The sequence below is a fragment of the Halichoerus grypus genome, chromosome 9, assembly GCF_964656455.1.
Source record: "Halichoerus grypus chromosome 9, mHalGry1.hap1.1, whole genome shotgun sequence".
NCBI classification, from domain to species: domain Eukaryota; kingdom Metazoa; phylum Chordata; class Mammalia; order Carnivora; family Phocidae; genus Halichoerus; species Halichoerus grypus.
In genome coordinates, this window is record NC_135720.1 from 109341633 (window position 1) to 109361603 (window position 19971).

General features: G+C 45.8%; 1 protein-coding gene across 2 annotated transcripts in view; it reads left to right on the forward strand.

Moving 5' to 3' along the window:
* The window catches only part of KIF6 (kinesin family member 6), a 422715-nt gene that overhangs the window by 368184 nt on the left and 34560 nt on the right, over positions 1-19971 (forward strand). For both annotated transcript variants that reach the window (XM_078055376.1, XM_078055377.1), the window contains one exon: positions 9038-9088. In XM_078055376.1, the coding sequence (XP_077911502.1) occupies positions 9038-9088 (51 nt within the window). The remainder of the gene's footprint in view (positions 1-9037; positions 9089-19971) is intronic.

A 19971-nucleotide genomic window follows, 5' to 3' on the forward strand; every position in this document is an offset into this window, starting at 1 on the left:
AATTGTCAGCATGCTGTAGGAACATCCCATTCCCTCTCAAAGAAGCAAATTGCAGTGGTTTTTAAATTTTAACTTCTTTCTATAAATATACATAAATAGACTTCTACATAAATCATAAATCATTTGTACCATTTTTTTTTCATCTCGCTTGGCTTCTACCTCTCCGACCCAATTCATCCTCCACCCTCAGTTAACTCATCGTAACAGCTTTATGGGGATCCAGTCACGATACTCCATGCTCAGGGGGGCCTGGGTGTCTCAGTAGGCTAAGTGTCCCACTGAGCGCCTGACTCTTGATTTCGGCTCAGGTCATGATCTCAGGATCGTGAGATCGAGCCCCGAGTCAGGCTCCACGCTGAGTGTGGAGCCTGCTTAAGATTCACTCTCTCCCTCTGCCTCAACCCCCACCTTGTGCACTCTCTCTTAAAAATTAATTAATGAATTAATTAATTAAAAATAAAATTACCTCCATGTTCATATGGCCGTATAGATGTGTGTGTGTGCCATGCACACACATAGTTCTATACACACGTATATAAGGCTCTTGTCATTGTTTGATCAAACACAGGATCATTTACGCCCTTTTTTCCCCATTGTCTTCTTTGCTTCCTTTTTCTCCTTTCCTGCTCTACTGAATTATTAAAATTTTGACATTATTTCCCTGCAGTCCTCCCCGCTGCCTTTTTTCTGATCCTCTATTGATTTGGTTGTTATAGTATGTATTTATTCTTCTAGAGTTTAAAAGTAACTATAACAATGTCTGTAGTTATTGCAAATATACCCTCTACCCACCCACCTCCAGGGCTGTAGCTTGAACATCCCCTCACCTTATCTCTATCTTGTTATTATGGCTTCAAGTTTTAGTTTTCATACACACATACATACACACACACACACACACACACTCACGCACAGAGTTTTTATGGTCAGTAGTTAAGTATTCTTACTTATTCCTTTTTATGCTCATCACTGTTTCTTTTTCCTACATATTTTTCTGTGTTAATTTTTCTTCTTGCTGATCATGATAATAACTTTTTACACTTATATGGTTCTTATATCCCAGGCATTCTTCTAAGCATGTTACATAGGTGACCTAATTCAGTCCTCACAGCAGATACTAGTACTAACCCTGTTTCGTAGATGAGAAACTGAGGTGCAGGGCCATTCACTAGCTTGCACAATGGTGCACAGTAGGTAGCCCAGCTGGTCTGCAAATTAGGGCACCTGGCTCCAGAGTCCATATACTGAACATCCGTATACTGAACATCTCAGTTGACCCCTTTCTGGGGAGTGGTAATCTGTGGGTGGTAAATGCTCTTAGTCCTCTTATGACAGAAAATGTCTTTATTGTGCCCTCATTTATGAATGAAAGTTGGACTAGGTATAAAATTCAGATTGACAGTTACTTCCCTGCATTGTCCCAGTACCCATTGCTATGGCTGAGATGTGGGCTAAGGAGTTCTGGTACAGGTCCCCTGGCAGCTAGGGACAGGGGCTTTTCTTCCCTGAAGATCTGCAGTTGTCCACTGCAACATGTCCAAGTGTGGATTTGTCTTTCTTTGCACTGCTGCGTGCTCAGAGTGCACTTGCAACCCAATGGCTTACATCTTTCTGGAAAAGCACGCCTGCTGTCTTCTCCAATACTGCTTCTTCAGCATGCTTACTTCCTTTCTTCTAGAAATCTTTTTTTTCCTAATATTTATTCATTCATTTATTTATTTGAATGAGAGAGAGCAAGAACAAGTGGAGGTCAGAGGGAGAGGGAGAAGCAGACTCCCCACTGAGCAGGGAAGCCCAACTCCAGGCTAGATCCCAGGACCCTGAGATCATGACCTGAGCCAAAAGCAGATGCATAACCAACTGAGCCACCCAGGTGCCCCTCCCCCTTTCTTCTAGAACTCTTGTCAGACATGTGACGAAGCCTGTCAGTCTCCCTTCTGGGACTTCTAACTGCCTTTTCACATTTTCTGTCTTGCTCTCTGTTCCATGTTTGAGGTGGGTGTGGGGTGACTTTTTCCATAGTATCTTTCCAATCACTAATTCACCTTTAAAATATGTCCAGTCTAGGGGCGTCTGGGTGGCTCAGTCTGTTAAGCATCCGACTCTTGGTTTCAGCTCAGATCATGATCTCAGGGTCGTGAGATGGAGCCCTGCATAGGGCTCCGTGCTCAGCATGGAGCCTTAGAGTCTCTCCCCCCTTTCCCTCTGCCCCTGCCCCCACTAGAGCTCTAAGTAAATAAATAAATAAATGAATAAATGTCTTTTTAAAAAATGTGTCCAGTCTGGGGTTTATTCCCTTATTCCCTCTATTGTTCTTGGTTATTTGTGTCAATGACTCTATTTTTCATTTCAAAACATCTTTCCTATCCACCTATTATTCTTGTTTCATTCTTATTCAGACCTAGTTGCTCTATGATTTCTTATTCCTTTTAAAGAAAACATAAGCCGTCATTAATCTCTTTGAGTATTCTCATCATACTTACTTTAAGTCTGTCTCGGGAGCCTAGAGTGGTACGGTCATTATGGAGGCAGCACCTCAAATTAATACAGATCTGCTGAGACCCAGCAGGGGCTTCTCTCACAGACCTGTAAGACTTCATGTTCCAGCATGGCCGTCACAGCGCTACTGGTGTTAATGGGAGTGGGAAGCTATCCAGTTGTCCTACCCTCAGGGAAGGGAAGTAAAAGGTTGGGGTACACACTATGCAATGTATGCAATAGTTAGAAACTGAGAACTAGATGCACATACAGCAAAATGGATAGATGTCAAAAACACAGTGCTAGCAAGGAAATAGGAAACAATGCAATCTGTAGCACAGTATTTCTTTCATCGCTTAAAAATTGCACAGAAAACTTTAACATGAAATGTAAGAATATATGTGATAAAAGAGTATATATCAAACCAATCAGAAGGGCCACCTAGTAGGGGCATAAGGGAAGGGGAAGTAGAGATGGGGCATAAGGCATGGGGATAAACACACACACACACACACACACACACACACACTCACACATACGTGCAGGGCTTTATCCATACTGACAAGGATAATGTGCTGTTAACTAAAGAATAAGACTAATTCAACCCTTTGTGAGTCTGCAGCAATAAATGTCTCTATCTGTCTATCAAAAAAATTACTTTCGTCTCTAATGAATTCATGTTCTAGCTATTAATTTTACTATCTTTTTTTAGCATTAGGTTTAGTCATACATTTTGGCATTTTTGTGGCCAGGTCCATTTTTAATGAAACACATTTTATTCCTTTCTCTTTCCCTCTGTCCGTTTCTGCTCATCCCTCTCTATCTGGCAGACCCTCCAGGCCCCCCATCTGAAAGACAATGGAGTGACTGCTCCATGGCCATACTGGGATGTGGCCCATCTGGTCAGAGCCTCAGGGGACAGCTTGGTGTGGCAACTGAGAGTAGCTGCGTGTGAAACCTTCTTCCTCCTTGGGCTTATAATAGGACATGAACCATAGCCCTTGGCAACATCTAGCAGCACTTTTTTTCCTCAGTCCCCCTTCAGTCACAGGTGGGGTGGCAGGGGCCTCTCACCCCACCCTGCAGCTTCAGACCGTGTCTTGCTTGCATGGTGCACTTTTAGTCACCTTCCTGCTTCCTGACCTGGAGCCCTGCCAGCTGAAAACTTGGGCTCCCCCGACCAGTCTTCATTTCTGTCCCACTTCAGGTCTTCAGAAATCTGTCTTGAAAGCTAATTTAGCAAAGTCTCCTTAATATTCTCTTGTTTTATTTTATTCACCATTGCTATGGTGGGAAGAGGTAGGTCCTGCCTCAATCGATTTTCAAATTATCCAAACAAGTTTAGATACAACCTGATGAAAGAGATATTAGCAAGGAGGAGATGAATATGCCTGATTTTAAGACTTCAAAGGATTTACATACTCCTGTTTGTTGGAAACTCATCTAAGCATTACACACATAATTTATGCTGGGCCCATTAATTTTACAAATAGCCTTACAAACCGTCTTTGGGGAGTCTAACCTTTCGGTAATCACAGTCCTCTGTGTTAGAGTACCAAGAAACTGGCATCCCACGTCACAGCTGAAATCCACACTCTGAATTCAGACCCACTAACTAGACTTTCCCTTCAAAGAGGCCCCTCAGGCAGGCGATACAATTCTGTGTCCTCTCCCCACACCCCAATCCTGCTACTGAAGTTTACTTTAATTTGATTTTACTGAAATGCTATAGTAATAGAGTCAAATAGAAGAACAGATTTTCACTGGCGTCCAGAGCCCTTAGTAATGACCCTGGACCCTAGACTCTAGTCTTTCCCAGCCCTACTGCTCCATTCAAGCCCTCCCTTCCAACCCCCACCCCAAACCAGTGTATGCCTGGCCTTGTCCACCATCGTTGCCCCCACCATCATCCTGACTGCAGTGTCTTCCCCACCCTCACCTTAACACCTCTGCTCCCTTCAGAATCCACCCAAGGCTCACCATTAGTGATGATGCCTTTCCTAATGCCGATAACCCACCTTTCCTCCTCTAAGCTTAAGTCTACCATTGATTTGACATTTAATCACTCGTCCTTCAGACCTGTCATCTTCTGAATATAGTGTCCTTTCTATATGTCTGAAAGTGCCTTCATGCCTTAAACTAGTCTGGTGTGTCACATACGTTGACATGTTATCTCTTATCCTCCCAAACGTCTTGAGAGATGGTAAAATGGATATTATCCCAGTTATTTTACTATGACCCATTTTTCAAAGGATAAAATGGAGGCTCAGAAATGTTAAGTAACCTGCCCTACTAGAAGTAGCAGAGTTGGGATTTGAACTTAAAATCTGTAGACCTACAAGTCTGTAATTATCTTCTAGTTTAACCAAAATGGCAAAGAGGTTTGCTTCATCTCGAGGTCAACTCCCAGTGAACGGTTATAGCTGCCCAAAGTGCTGTGTTGAAGAGCCCAACCCAGGCTTAACAGGAACACAAACCATCCATGAGGGAAGAGCAAGGTCTGTCATGGGTCCAGCTCTTAAGAGGAAGAATATGCCGGCACCCTGTTTGTGGTCCCCTGTATCAGGCTAGCTTTCTTGAACTAGAAGAGACTTCTTAAATAGTCTGTATATTCTAGCCTAGCACTTAACATGGTGCTCAACATACAGTGCGTGAGCGAGAAATATTTACTCCCTGGTCGTGATGGCAGCATCCTCAGTAAGGCACCGCATCACGGAAGTTGCACAAGCAGCCTGCAAATGGCCATATTCTGCCAGGGGGCGGGGGTCAAAAGTGAAGCGCTCTGCTCTGGATCAGCTAAGCCGCTTTCCCTTGGTGAACAACTCCAAACTGCCAGGCATGCAAAATAAAATGTGAAGCTTAAGGAAAATTGTTGTATCCAAAAGACTATCATTGTAAAAAAATAAGTGTTGCTTCTGAATGATGATAATATATTTCATATGAACTACTTGGTACAGAAAAACTCTACGCCACACCACCCCACATGTGGCGATTAGGAAGGTCATGCGTCTCCACTGGAGCTCCCCAGGGGTGGTTGCGGGTTCCAAGTACCCCTCCGCCCCCTACTAACACCCCCATTCTGGCTATCAATGAATCAGAAAGGGAGAGAAGGTGTTTCTGGCATGCACTGTTGTAAGTTACTGGAGACAGAATTACTAATTACCACCATTCACCTACAAGCGGAGCCTCCCCCATCCCTCCACGCCCCAGCTGCCCTCCCTGACCATCTCCTGCCTCAGGCTGGGAGTTCTCTGTTTCCGTTTCATCTCTTTTCCATACCTCAGGATGGGGATGTGTCCAGGAACCCAGGCCAAAACCAGCAAATTTATCACCATGCTAATGACAGCAAGCCGCATGCTGAGTGAATTCTGCTTTCCCCCTCAACTCCTTCTTTTGCCAAAACCTGTGGAACTGCAAGATCCAGCCGATTGCAGAGACCGTTATCTTCACATGAAGAATGACTCTGTTAGAAAATGCAATTAGGTATCAGCTATAAGGCTATTTTTAGATGCTTGTTTGGGAACATCTCAGAAACAAAAATCGCCATGTGGTAGTCAACGTTAGCCAAGTCACCCAAACTGAACATCCATACACACATTAAACCTACCTCTCTCAATATGAGCATTATAAAGACCCACCTGCGGTCCCCTCAGGATGGCTCATTGTTCTGGGAGTAGGTATTTCTGTTTGTGGAGTCTATAGAACCGGCAGTCCTGGGGGCAAATTCCCCTCTTTATTTACATGAGCAGCTCTTCCCAGGCTGGGGGCCGTGGAGAATCTAACCCTGCTTCCCCGGGGTTTGGAGAAGGGACCCCGGTCTGTCATTGCGCTGGGAGCAGGGGAAATCATGCCATACGAGACTGAACACCTACGGGGGTGAGGCATGAGGGTGGGAGGCACGTAGGTGAGGAGACCTCTCGTTGGGGAGGCCCATGGTCAGGGAGACAAGCTGTCCGGAGTCTCGTTGGGAGACAGTTTCCCAAGGAGGAATGCAGCCCAGTGTGTCCTCCAAAGGAGCAAGTCCCCACCCCGTCTCAACCGGAAGGAGGCACAGAAGAGGGTGGTGGTGGAAGGCACCTATGCCAGATCCCCAGGACCCAGGCACCACGGTGGCATTGGCTGTCCCTGCTGTGGGCATGACAAAGCCCTTAATGACCTACTCTCCATCAGGAGCTGTGTCTAAATGGTGTGTTGCGTTTGTCATAACACTACTGCTTTTCCTCCTTTGATTTGAAAAGCACATGTGCTCTGCTTCTTTACAATTCAATTCAGCGGTGTTGGACATAGACTGGAACCTCAGCCCAGCACCACCCCTGGACCCCCATCTTCTTTCCTCTGCCCATGTAGACAATAAAGGTCATATTGCTCAGAGAGGGGACAAGATCCCATCTGTGGCTGTGGCTGGCCTGGGTTTCAGGTCATTTTCCTGTTGGTGCCAGGCTGGTCCAATTCTCACCCTTGGGCCAGATTTCCACTTCTCCACCTCTCCCCCCGCCCAACACATTCCCTAAATTCTTACCCTCCCCCACTTGAAATTAGGGTTTCCCACTGCTTATGCCCAATCCCTGGCTTCCTCTCTGCGCGTACTCCTCTCCCGTGGGGACACATGGAAGGCAAGGCACAGACTTGCACTCTGGCAGGAGCTGAAGGAACTGGTGACATTTAACCCAGAGAGGACAAGTCCAGGTGGAGACATGGCATACTCAGATCCTCACTGCCAATGAGAGAGGATCCTTCTCCTATGCTGTTCCAGAGAACCGACCAGGTCCAAATCTGGAAGTTAAGGGAAGCAAGTGTCAACATCACATCAGTAACTCCTTTTATGCAACTTAATCAGTGGAACAGCCTGGATACATACAAGTCATACAAGTAGCAGGGACTCCTGAATGGGGCGGGACGTTAAAGTGAATGACCTCTGCCATCCCTCCCAGTCATAGCATTCTATAGAGATGCCCTAGAACTTTCTGTGAGTGACGGGGTCTCCTGTGACTGCTTCATTGTCTACTCATCTTTCGAAAACTCAGTTCAGCTATCGCCTTTGAGGTGTCAAATGTACTTTATGTGAAGAAAGGAATACATTAGACAAGGGAGCGGTGAAGTTCCCAGGCTCTCTCGGGGTCCCCAAGGGCCCGGTCACATCTCGTGAATGGGACACGTGATGCAGACAGCAATGACATTTTAACAAGTGTGCTGAGCCCTTGGATATAAACAAACCCAGGGGGTGGGGTGCTTCACCCCTCCTTCCAGCATGAAATCATGGAAGTATAGTAGAGATAGAGGAACACTGGAGGTCACTTCACCCCAAGTCCTCCCCAGGGCAGGAGTTCTTGCTCTCACACCCCGAAGACTATCACCCAGCCTCTTCTCAAACACTGTCAGGAAAGGACTCACTGCTCTGCCGGGAAATGTAGTCCAGGTTGAGACAACTTAATCCATGTTGAGACAGTCTTCATTGTGAACTGTTTCTTCCCTCTTATTGAGCCCCTAGTCTGTCTTTATTCAACTTGACTTCTGCCCTCAGGGAGAGGACCAAGATAAATCTGTTCTCTCATCCAAATGACAACGTTTGGATTTTTTTTAATTTTTTTAAAAGATTTTATTTATTTATTTGAGAGAGAGAAAGAAAGCATGAGTGGGGTGGGGGGCAGAGGGAGAGGAGAAGCAAACTCCCCGCTAAGCAGGGAGCCCGATGAGGGCTTGACCCCAGCACCCCAGGATCGTGACCTGAGTCAAAGGCAGATGCTTAACCAACTGAGCAACCCAGGCGCCCCGACAACGTTCAGATTTTTAAAGACAGTGATTATCTCTGAGCCTCTTCTCCCTCCAAGTCTTTCCTTCTCCATCTAAATATCTCAGATCACCTCAAATATTTCTCATATGGCATGGTTTTAGATCCCTCACCATTTTCTATAAATATTTTCTATTTTACTAACATTCCTTATGAAGAGTAACTCCCAGAACAAATGCCAACTGTGGTCTGACCACTACAGCGTACATATGCAGAGTTCACCACCATCACCTTCCTTCAACCACACACTATACCTTTATTAATGCAACCTAGAATAAATAATATATGTTTCATAGTAAATGATCAACTGCTGTGTTCATATTAAGGTTATCCTTAACTAAAGCCATTTTTTTCCTTGACACAGTTTCATACAGCTTAAAAGAATAAAAGTAGATTTAAAAGTGGCCCTGTAAATTATTATAAGATCCAATCCTGCCTCTCCTTCCATTAATAATAGACAGATAGAACTATTGAAGAGACTAGGGCCCTAACAAAGGTTACAAGTGACAGACTAAGGTAACTGAACCCAAAGGTGAAATGTGTATCTACATTGATGTGCCAAGATGCCAGCATGCCAGCCAGCCCGTTCTTCCAACACCACCCAGTACCTGGAGGGCTCTTCTTGGAAGCTATGCCCACTTTTATCTTCCTTCCTCTACCTTGTTTTTGTTTTGTTTTGGGGGTTTTTTTGCTTGCAACCTGCTTCTGAGGTAAAGTCTTCCTCCAGCCTGCAGGAAACTCACTAGTGGTTTTCCTTTGTGTCTTTGACAGGTCGCCTGAAGGAAGAAATCACCCAGCGGCATATGCAGCGGGTAGCTCTAGGTGGGTACGAAGTGAAGATGCAGGAAGAAGGTGAAGGTAATACAAGCTGTGTGGTCTTGGAAACCTAGACCCAGCTAAAAGATAATCCATCTAGAACCCTCAAGAAGGTTAAGGAAGGCAAGGTTTGCTGTCAGTGCAGCTTCCTCTGGATGCTCCTCCTCTCTGCTCTCTGGGACAAGTTACCCCCGTCCTGCATGCTTGCTCCCAGTTGTCCGGACTGGCACCCCACCTTCCTAGCTGCTGCCTCATCCTCCTGACCTTTCCACCCCACACCCCAACCTAAGTTCACCCCTAGGTCCCAGCTTCTCAGAGCTCTACTCTGAGCTTTCCAGAGCTACTACTAACAAATCCTAACAACAACCATGAGTGATGAAGACAGCGACTGTTTTCTGAACCACCCCTGTGCACTGCTGTGTGTGCTTGGTCTCCTTTCTGCCTCGTGACTGTCCTCAGAAGTAAGTGCATTTTTTGGGATGAGGGCAATTTAATGACTTGCCCAGGGTCACATGGCTAGGAATCCTTGAAACTAGGATGTGAAGCCAGGTCTCTGAGTCCACACGTGGTGCTCTTAGCCCCCATGCCATTCACTGCCAACAATGATGGGCTCACTAAATACATTAATAATGCAAACACTAACCGACACAGTGATATGCTAAGGGAAACTTGGCATCTTTGAAGCAGTGGACAGCTGCAGAAAATGCCCCCTTTTGATATGGGACCCAAGGAAGTCACCTGGGAGGAGAGTTCAGCTCCCAGAAAGCCTGGTGGAGCAGGTATCTGGGGCACGACCCCCTTGTTTCCTCTCCAGCTGGCCAAGCACTTATGGCGATGAAATAAGCAATTCATGTATTCCAAATGAAGGGTTCCACTTGAGATGGCCTGGCCCCTGGAACCACCTGAAGTCAGAGAAGTCCAGCACCCAGGACATCTAGAGAGGAGATGGAGGAGACCCCCAATGTCATAGGGATGACCCACTGAACCCCAATAATTTGGATTATTAGGAAGGCGGGTTGTTTAGTTTCAGTTAGAGTAATGATCATATCACATAGCCCCTGGTTGCATCAGAAACAAGGAAGGAGGAAGCCTGAGGCACACTGACCAGAACTTGAGCTTCCCTCCATGGACCCTGGCACTGAGAGGTCAGGTCAACGTGCTGGGCCTGCCCTCCCATCACCAGAGATGCAGGCAGGGAGTCAGGGCTGAGATGCTCCTGAGTGCTTCTCCAGGAAGCAGCCAGGACTCCCCCCAGGGCCCTGATTCATAGGGCTGGGCTAGGAAGGGTCTTAAGGACCTCTGTGGGGCAGCTGTGCCAAGGTGACCCTCGGACCTCACGAATAGGTCACTGGGTGGGGAGTCATCCCTAAGGACTGCCACTAGGCCCTGCATCTGAGGGCTGCCATCTGGTCTATTCTCCAGTCTTCACGAGGCTGAGTGACTAGAAAAAATGACTGGAAAACACTGGTCAGTTCCTGAGGTTTTCAGGGCAAGAGGTGCCCCATCCTCTCCGACACCCCCATCCCAGACAGTCCTGGGCCTGTGGGAAATAGCTGCATGTCTTCTCCATAATTCCTCTTGCTCATCTCTCTGGGAGCCTTCTCCTGAATTACGGCAGGTGTCAGGTTCAACAGGGCCCAGCTTTGCCTGAAGTAATCAGCAGGCTTCAAATGGAAAACACTCTGGATGGAAGTCTAATTAAGAGCATTTGAAATACCTATTTATTTTAAAAGCGCACTATCCCAATTAGAAAAGAAGTGTTAACATCTCCCAGCTGCCATTTTGAGCTTAAATGCCATGTTTTTAGTCCAGACTTCTCAGGAGCTTGTCTGACAGAGTTTTGGAACAGCCAGTGCTCACAAGTCCCCTGGGGACCACATTTCAGAGTTCTTCTCATGGGGAGAAACCCCTTATTGCAACACATTGTTTATAGAGCCGTTTCCTGCCTTCACCCTCGCCACTCAGGCCAGAGTTGGGGCCGAGGGCTAGGACCCAGGGTTCCGGGGAGACCCAAAGCAGCTTGGTGTATTTAGTGTTCAGTATACCCTGGTGCCCTGTACTTGGGGCTTCCAGGGGAGGAATGGGGGGTGACGACTTCTACTCTTGCCCTCCTCACTCTCTTTTCTCCTTCCTTTGTCTCCTGTCTACTCTCCCTCCATTTTAAGTATTCCCTTCTGGTATTGTTTCTTTCTTTTGCCTCCATGTTCTGAGGTTTCCATGAAAGTGTAGGTCAGGTTGGTTGGTTGTTCTGGGGGGAAGAGGGGAGGGGGTAATGAGCAAGGCTGAGTAGGAGAGGTTTTCTCATGTATTTTGCCTAAGAATATGTCTGTGTATGTATGAGTGGATGTATGCCTAAGAAAATGTGTGTAAAAGCAATCTTGTATCTCAGCGGAGCAAAGATTTAATGGCAACTTGAGGGATGCCATGTGGAAGACATTGTAGATCTGGTGATGGGCTGGAGCCAGCTCTGCACCCATCGCAAGAGCGACCATTACCATTTTAGAAATTTGGGGAGACATGGTAAGACACAGCTGTTGTTAAAAAGTAAATTAGAGGGGCACCTGGGTGGCTCAGTCATTAAGCATCTGCCTTCAGCTCAGGTCATGATCCCAGGGTCCTGGGATCGAGCCCCGCATCGGGCTCCCTGCTCTGTGGGAAGCCTGCTTCTCCCTCTCCCACTCCCCCTGCTTGTGTTCCCTCTCTCGCTGTGTCTCTCTGTCAAACAAATAAATAAAATCTTAAAAAAAAATTAAAGAGAGACGCCTGGGTGGCTCAGTCAGTTAAGCATCCAACTCTTGATTTCAGCTCAGGTCATGACCTCAAGGTCGTGGGATTGAGCCCTGTGTAGGGCCCTGCGCTCAGCGAGGAGTGTGCTTAAGATTCTCTCTCTCCCTCTCCTTGTGCCCCTCCCCCATCCTGCACCTGCACACGCACTTTCTCTCTCTCTCAAATAAATTTAAAAAATCTTAAAAAATTAAATTATAGAAACTCACTATTAAATTATATTAAAATACAAAGGCAACAAATACTCAATAGTTATCACTTCCTAATTACAGATCTTCCTTGACTTACAGTGGGGTTACATCCTGATAACCCCATCATCAGTTGAAAATATCGTCAAAAATGCATTTAATACACTTAACCTACAATACATCTAGCTTAGCCTAGCCTACTTTAAACATGCTCACAACACTTACAGTAGCCTACAGTTGGGCAAAATCACCTAACCCAAAGCCCATTCTTAATGGAGTGTTGAGTAGCTCCTGTAATGGATTGAATTCTGTCCTGAAAGTGAAAAACAGAGTGGCTGACGGGTACAGGGTGGTTGAGTGTATCAGTTGTTCACATGGCAGCCCGGGAGCTGTGGCCCCTGCCACTGCCCAGCGTCACAAAAGCCTGGCATGCTTCCTTTCGCTAGCCTGAGAAAAAATAAAAACTCAAAATTCAAAGTAGAGTTCCCTTAAGTGGGCATCACTTTTGCACCATCCGAAAGCCAAAAAATCCTCAGTTGAACCATCGTAAGTTGGGGACCATCTGTAATTTACTACATTTTACTATTATCTCTGCTCTTGGGATTATCTGCTACTACTGTGTCTTTATCATGGAAATGCTGTCTTAGGTCGCGCTACTGTGCATCTCTTCCTAATTCCACATGCAGGGACGTCACCCCGGCAGCTTCAAACCAGCCTCGTGGGACTAGTTACGCCACGGAAATTGACAAATTTTATTATAAATTGGGGCGCTTTTTTCCCCCAGAGAGCTGGTGGTTCAACATTTGTCACCACAGCATGGCCATCCAGATAAGCACCAGTTTTGTGCACGTATGTGTTCTTAGAAAGACTTCTCTTCCTGGCTGAATATCTAGATGATGGTACTTCCTTCATTTACTGCCTACCCAGGGAAACCCGGCCCTTTAGAAAGTGAGTGGACAGGGAAACCAGGGTAGACAGACGTGGGGCAGGAGAAGCATAGGGCCCGGGGTGTGCCCTCGATATAACAGCCAGAGTCTTGGGTCCTTTAAGAGAAACATCAATTATCAGTTCTGTGAATATCATCAACAAACAAATGTTCCTCTTGTCTTAGAGGAGAGCCTACTCCCACATATCATTTCAGGAAACAAGAAAACAATGCTATTTTTAATCAGGCATCATTTGGAACTGATATTAATTGAACTAGATTCAGCTGGTTGGGTTGAAATTGCTTTGCTGCATTTAGTTGCGTGTGGTTTTCCCACTTTATTGTACTAAGCTGCCCTGAATGGTATAACATTGTCCGTAATGCAGATGAGGCTGATCAGCAAATGTTCCTTGAGAACTTGGCGTGTGCCTGGCATTATTATATATTATTATTATATAATCATTATATATATATAATTATATATATAATTATATTATATATTCTTATATATTATTATTATAGAGAGCTCAGGCTCTCTATGTGTAGCTTCTTCTTTAATGCTCCTGAAATCCCCATGAAGGAGATATTACTGTTACCCTCACTTTACAGTTAAATCCCAAAGGGGTTAAGTGAACCTGCCTAACTTTGCTCAGCTCAGGGATGTAAACAGACACGCATGTCCAGAGCCCGTGCAGTAACCACCACACCATGTCACCCTCAGCCCTGTGCAGGGCATTTTGGAGTTCACAGAGGGACAGAGATCCGATGCCTGCCCTCAAAGTGTTTCTACTCTAGCCATCATAAGGGGAAATACACATAAAAAGGTAACTCTTTATCTAATTTTGGATTTAGTTACACATACTATCCTATTCACTACCCTCTTCCCACCGTAGCCCCAAACGGATTCAGCCTTGGCCTCTGTCATGAAGCCTTGCCTGGCCCCTTCTCCCCAAGCCTGCTTTGTCCTCCAGCCTCACACACCTCTGGAAGGCGCCAACCTTATTTTGTAATGTGTATTTTTCAGAGCTGTATTCTCCATGCTGAAATGTGAGCTCCTGGAAAGCTGGGTGCGTCGAATAATCTTTGTACCCCTCGCACCCAGCATGGGCAATAAATAGGCCAAATCAATGCTTCCCCAGATGACTTCCAGACTCACACATCTTGCAAAAGTATAATGGGACATTTGAACATAAAATAAGTCCATTTAAAAGAAGTAGAAGGAGTAAGTGCTTTTGGACCCCACAGCTGAGCCGATCACAATACAGTGGCAATAAATTTGACTCTCTCTTATCTAGCCACTAAGCAAAACGCAAAGCACCCAGAGTTATGTAGTTTTCATTTTCTGACAACAGGAAGCATTCTAACTAATTTATCTGCAGAAATAGAATTTCTTCCTGGAATGAAACACAACCCAGAATTTATTGTGCAGATTCTTATTAAAAGACATTGAGTGACACAGTGAATGATGTCTTCAACAGCAGTCTTACAAAAGATACCGAAATGTTGTTCTACCAGATGATTCTTATATCGACCCTCAACAAAAGCAAGAGGCCTGACATTAAAGCATAACTCATTGAAAACATTTATGGGAGCGGCTGAGGTAATCTGCTGCAGGTACTCTGCTTTCTGATGGTTGCAACAGAGCAGGAATAAAACCAGGAGAAGCTAGCCCCAGGAATGTGGTCTATGGCCTCTCTCTTAAGTGTCTCTTTTGAGCAATATTTGATCAGGGACAAGCTCTTTTTCTGCCCACAGTCAAAACTCTACCAAATGCCTGTGATTCAGATTTGAGACACATGGCACTAGCAGTATGTGAAACGTGTCAGGTGAGAGGGACAGGCCATGAGAGCTTTGGGAACTTACCAGAGGGAGTGGCCCCTGGCAGTTGTCACCAAGGCCACAGGCCTAGGCCGAACCATGAGGTTCGGAACAGAGTGGGGAGATAGGTGTGGTGTGTGTGTGTGTGTGTGTGTGTGTGGTATGTGTGGGGTATTTGTATGTGTGGTTGTGTGGGGTGTGTGTATGTTTTGTGTGGGGTATGTGTTTTCGTGTGTGGAGGGTAGAGGGAGAGGACTTTCTTGGGGAGTTATTTGAAGTAGTGGAGGGAAAATCTAAAATGGTGAGTTGGGCCAGTTTCACTGAAAGCCTTGAATCTGAGCATTTATCTTATGGGCAGTTGAGCCACTGAACATTTTTGAGCAAGGAAGCTTTGGTCAAAGAGGCCTTTTAAGAAAAGAAAGCCCCCAAGCAGTCATTCCAATTCTTCAGCATTTCTGACTGATGAGTAAATAATCTGTACCACCCCACCCCCAGCCCCTTGCCCACTTGCCCTGCTCTGATCTGTTCCTCTGGGCACACATGCTTCCAGCCCAAACTCAGGGAGGGCCTCTGGGACGTCTGGCTGTCTGAGTAAATCTGCTGCCGACATCACCCGCTGAGATATGATGCTGCCGCAGGTTGCTGCACGCTGATCACTTGCCCTGCAGACTGGCCTGGCCCCTTGTGGGTAGGTGGTCAGTCCATTCTTTTGTTCTATGGTAGATGGAAGTGGGGAGATCACAGCCCTTGAGAAGCTCACAGATGTGCCCCACACAAGCTGTCCATGTTGGATAATACCACACCTTTCTCTGCATTTATCCCTTGACCCAACTTCTGTGAAAACATAACCTCCTGGAACGTCCCATTGCTTCTATGTGTAGGCATGTTTTTTAATATACTGTTACAGAAGATAAAAATAATAATGATTAATAAATAAAAATCCGTGAGCATGACATTGGCAGGTTCCAAATGGTATCCTGAGATTCCCCCCGCCCCCAATACTAGCCTCTTGAATACTAGTCTTCCTCTCCCCTCCCCCACCCCTCTCACCACCCCAGGAGCAGAAATCCTTTGAACAAAAAAAGCCCCCAAGAACAGTCTATTGTGGTTGCAGTGCCTCGTGGACCCTTGGATTGCCCCTGGGTGGTGTGTGCTCCCTGACCCTGAAAACAGGGCAGTGACAGCTGCATGTCCCCAGCAGGCGCCCTGAGGAGACTTGGGAGAGCCACTGAGGCCAGAGGCTGCCTATTCTACTGCGTTGTCCCAGCTTAGAGTCTGCTGAGGGGTTCTCGTCTCCAGAACAGAATTCCTTCAGTGGCCTCTTGAGCCATCCCTGCTGCTCTCTAGACCGAGGCCTCTGCCATCCCTCTGCCTCTCCAAACTGTTGTTTAAGACTGAATCTGGAACTGCTTTTTTGGAATTCTGCTCCTGGGGATAACAAACTTGAGAGAAAGCAAAAGGTCAGATGTCATCCATTTATTTATCAGACTTCACTGAGCACCTCATATGATCCAGTCAGAACGTGAAACCATGAAGTCCAGGCTATGGGGAGGAACCACTGATTGGGATGGAACTGGAGGGGACCTTCCTGCATTCTCTAGCTCAGTAGTTTTCAGAATGGGTTCTCTGGGACCTAAGTGTTCTTAGGGAGCATGAGGCGAGGGGGAGGAGAGCCAGGGTGCAAGCGGCAGGGCCCCAGGATTTTTGCCCACCCTGATTCAACCAAAGCAACTTCTATTTCTCTTTTTGCTGTGAAGCCTTTGTTTGAAGAAAAGGTTCTGCAGCTTTTAACACGTCTTCCTTCAGACTTTGTGGCTCTAAGACATTTCCAGAGGCAGATTCCCAGGTCCCCTCCCCAGAACTATCTGAGTTTCCTCTGGACTCACACAGAATTCTGCTTGTACCTCTGTGATAGGACTTATCACATTGTGTGATAATTATTCAGTCTTTTATCCATTTCCCCCACTGTACAGAGATCTTTATTTCCCCAACACTGAGCACAGGGATTGGCACACAGTAGGTCCTCCATAAAGGTTTGTTCTGTGCCTAGGTTCCAACATTTATAAAATGAGGTGGTCGGACCAAGTGACATCCTGTGCCCAGCACATCCTGAAACTGAGCTGGCGTTTGCTGGTTGCCTGTTGAATGAACAAATGAATCTAACACTTCTCACCCTCAGGTGTCATGATTTTACCTCTTTGTGAATGCAGACCTCCTTAAGACATGCAAGAAACATAGCCTTGGTGGGGAGACATGTGAGGGCTTGGATTAGAGGTGCCTTCATCCTCTCAGAAAGGAATGATCAAAATGCGAACCCCTGGAGTAAGGCAGAATGTAAAGGAAGCAGCTACCCCAAACGCTAAGATGTCATCTCAGTTGGTTCCAGAAGGACGCAGGTGGCTCTGTAAGACCAGTAATAAATTCTCTCCACCTGAGTCAATTCCAATCCACAGTTGCTTGTGAATATAGGGCCAGCTTCTGTGACATGAGGCCAAATTTGGCCAGATTCCCAGGCTCAAGATGGAGTCTGTGGGTGAGGAGTCCCCACCCGATTTCCTTGCCGAGTTCCCAATTGCCAAGGCTCCAGTCCCCTTGGGTAGTTCCAGACTTCCTCACTAGCCATTCTGGAGAGCAGAAGGAGGCTCTGGGCATCAGCCCTGGTGCCAGCCTCGAACTGCAGCTGTGGTTTAGTAAAAAGACACTTGCCTTGGAATCAGGAGGGCCCTGCTTGAATCATGCCTCTACCCTTTGCTAGTCATGTGACCTTTGTCCATCGACCTTCCTGAATTTCCATTTCCTTGTCCCTAAGAGAAGAATATCTGCTCCCAGGGCTGGTCTGAGTACTGGGTGAAGTGTGTGTGTGATGGAGTCAAGGACAGAGTATATGCTCAGCAAATCAGCATGGAACCTATCTCTGAGTGCCAGGAACCAGACACCCAGATGCCCAGGCCACAGCCCCCTGCTGCTGAGCCTACCACGGCTCTGGGCCAACAGCACCAGTTGGCTTAACTGTGGAGGTCGCCACATTTCTGCATTCACCACATCCCTCTACCCACATGTGCTCATAGGCATCACTGATCACCCTACCTTGCAAAAATCCGGTCCCTATCTCTTCCACTGAGCACTGGTTAAAGATGGTCCTTTTACCAGTTGCCAGGGCCATTTTATTCATCATGCAAATGTGCGGGAACCATGTATGCTACTTTGAATGAATTAAGCATTCGACCAATGTCCTAGTCAGTTGGGGCTGCTATAACAAAGTACCATAGACTAGGTGCGTGATAAACAACAGGAATTTATTTTTTCACAGTTCCAGAGGGTGGTAGCCGGAAATTAGGGTGACAGCATGGTGGTTCTAGTAAAGGCCTTCCTCTGGGTCACAGACTGCCAGCTTCTCATTGTGTCCTCACACAGCAGAACAGGGGTGAGCAAGCTCTTTGACCTCTTTTTATAAGGGCACTAATCCCTTTCATGAGGGCTCCACCCCCATGACCTAATTACCTTCCAAAGGCCTCATCTCTAAATACCATCACACTGGGGACTCGATTTCAACATATGAATTTTGGGGTTACACAAGCAAACATACAATCATATCCAAATATATAATATATAACAAACATATACAACATATATAACGTATAATAAACATATAACCAGTCAAATATATAGAAGACAAAATTCTAACCTCTTGATGTCATCTGGTAAGGTAAAATGTATGGTGGCCGGCCCCTCTAGCTGGCACAAGTGACAAAAATCACCATTTGTGCTTGGCAAGTCCCAGCCCAGGAAAGGTATTGGTGTTCCCTAGGAACAATTCTGTTGCATAGTAATGGAGCTAGGTAAGACTCATTTCCCCAAAAGCTCATTTCCCCAAAGAAGTTGATCATGAGTTTGGGGAAGACCTACCAACAGGAAACCAGCATTGTTTTTATCATGGCGAACAGCCAAAAAACAAACAAAAACAAGAACGGAAGATAACCCAAAGGTCCCCTCAGTAGGCAGGTAGATAAATGAGCTACAGCTATGATATATTCATATCATCTGATATATTCATATAATTCATATTTATATAATGGAACACCATAGAGAATTAAAGATGAATAAACTAGAACTACATGTAGCAATATGAATAAATCTCAGAAACACAATGATGGTTGCAAGAAAGAAAATTGCTGAAGGATATATGTGGAATGATGCCATTTATGTAAATTGTAAAACTGCTGATATTGTGTATCGGGGGAGGGGAGTGGGAGCTCTGTGTTATGGTGCAAGATAACATAAGTACAGAAAAATGCATAAAACATATGTACAGATGTACAGTCCAACAAATACTTACAAACAGAATCCCTCTGCCACCTCCTCTTAGGTCAAGAAATAGCTAAGTAATGAAGTAATTTTAAGAGATATTAGAGATACAGGGTCAGAGTGTGCCAGCAAGAAGGGAAGGTCTACAGCACCATCAGGACAGTGTTATCTTTGGGGGGCAGGGATAGTGGCTGGGGGTGGGTACTAAGCAGGCCTCCCCCAGCTCTGCAATATTCTCATTCAAACACACATGCACACACTCGGAAGCACCTATGGCATACTATGGAGTTTTTCAAAATACGGAGGCGGTATGTGGGTGTTATTTATATCACTCTCTAAACTTTTTTATGTTTGAAATGGTTTATAATAATTTCCAAACTCGATGAAGGATTACACTCCAAGGGTTCAGAGATCAAACAAAAATTACTGTTAAGTGGAATCCCCATGAGAGCAGTGGTCGTAAAAACCAAATCCCAATTCAATTCTGATTAACTTTCATTTCCTCACTACTGTTTGTGTCAGGAGCATTTCACTTAAAGATGGAACAAAAAATTTACCACTTCTCATTTCCTTTTCTAGGTGCCTTGTGTCCTCTAGGAGGGACTTAATAGCTAAAGAGGGTGTGCCGGACATACTGAGCAATGCAGGGGAGGTGCTTGTAAGCCCACCTTTTGTTCTTCCACCATCTCTAAGTCCTTGCAGTAGGGACAGTTCGGCCTCTGCACTGGATGGAAATTGGACAGCTCAGTAACTCAGTTGCTCCTTCATTGTTAATTACAAACAAAACAAACAAGAACCAAAAAACATTGGTCGTTTTATATTGTAACTACAGTCTCAACAATTCAAATTTCACTCAAAGCTAAGACTTC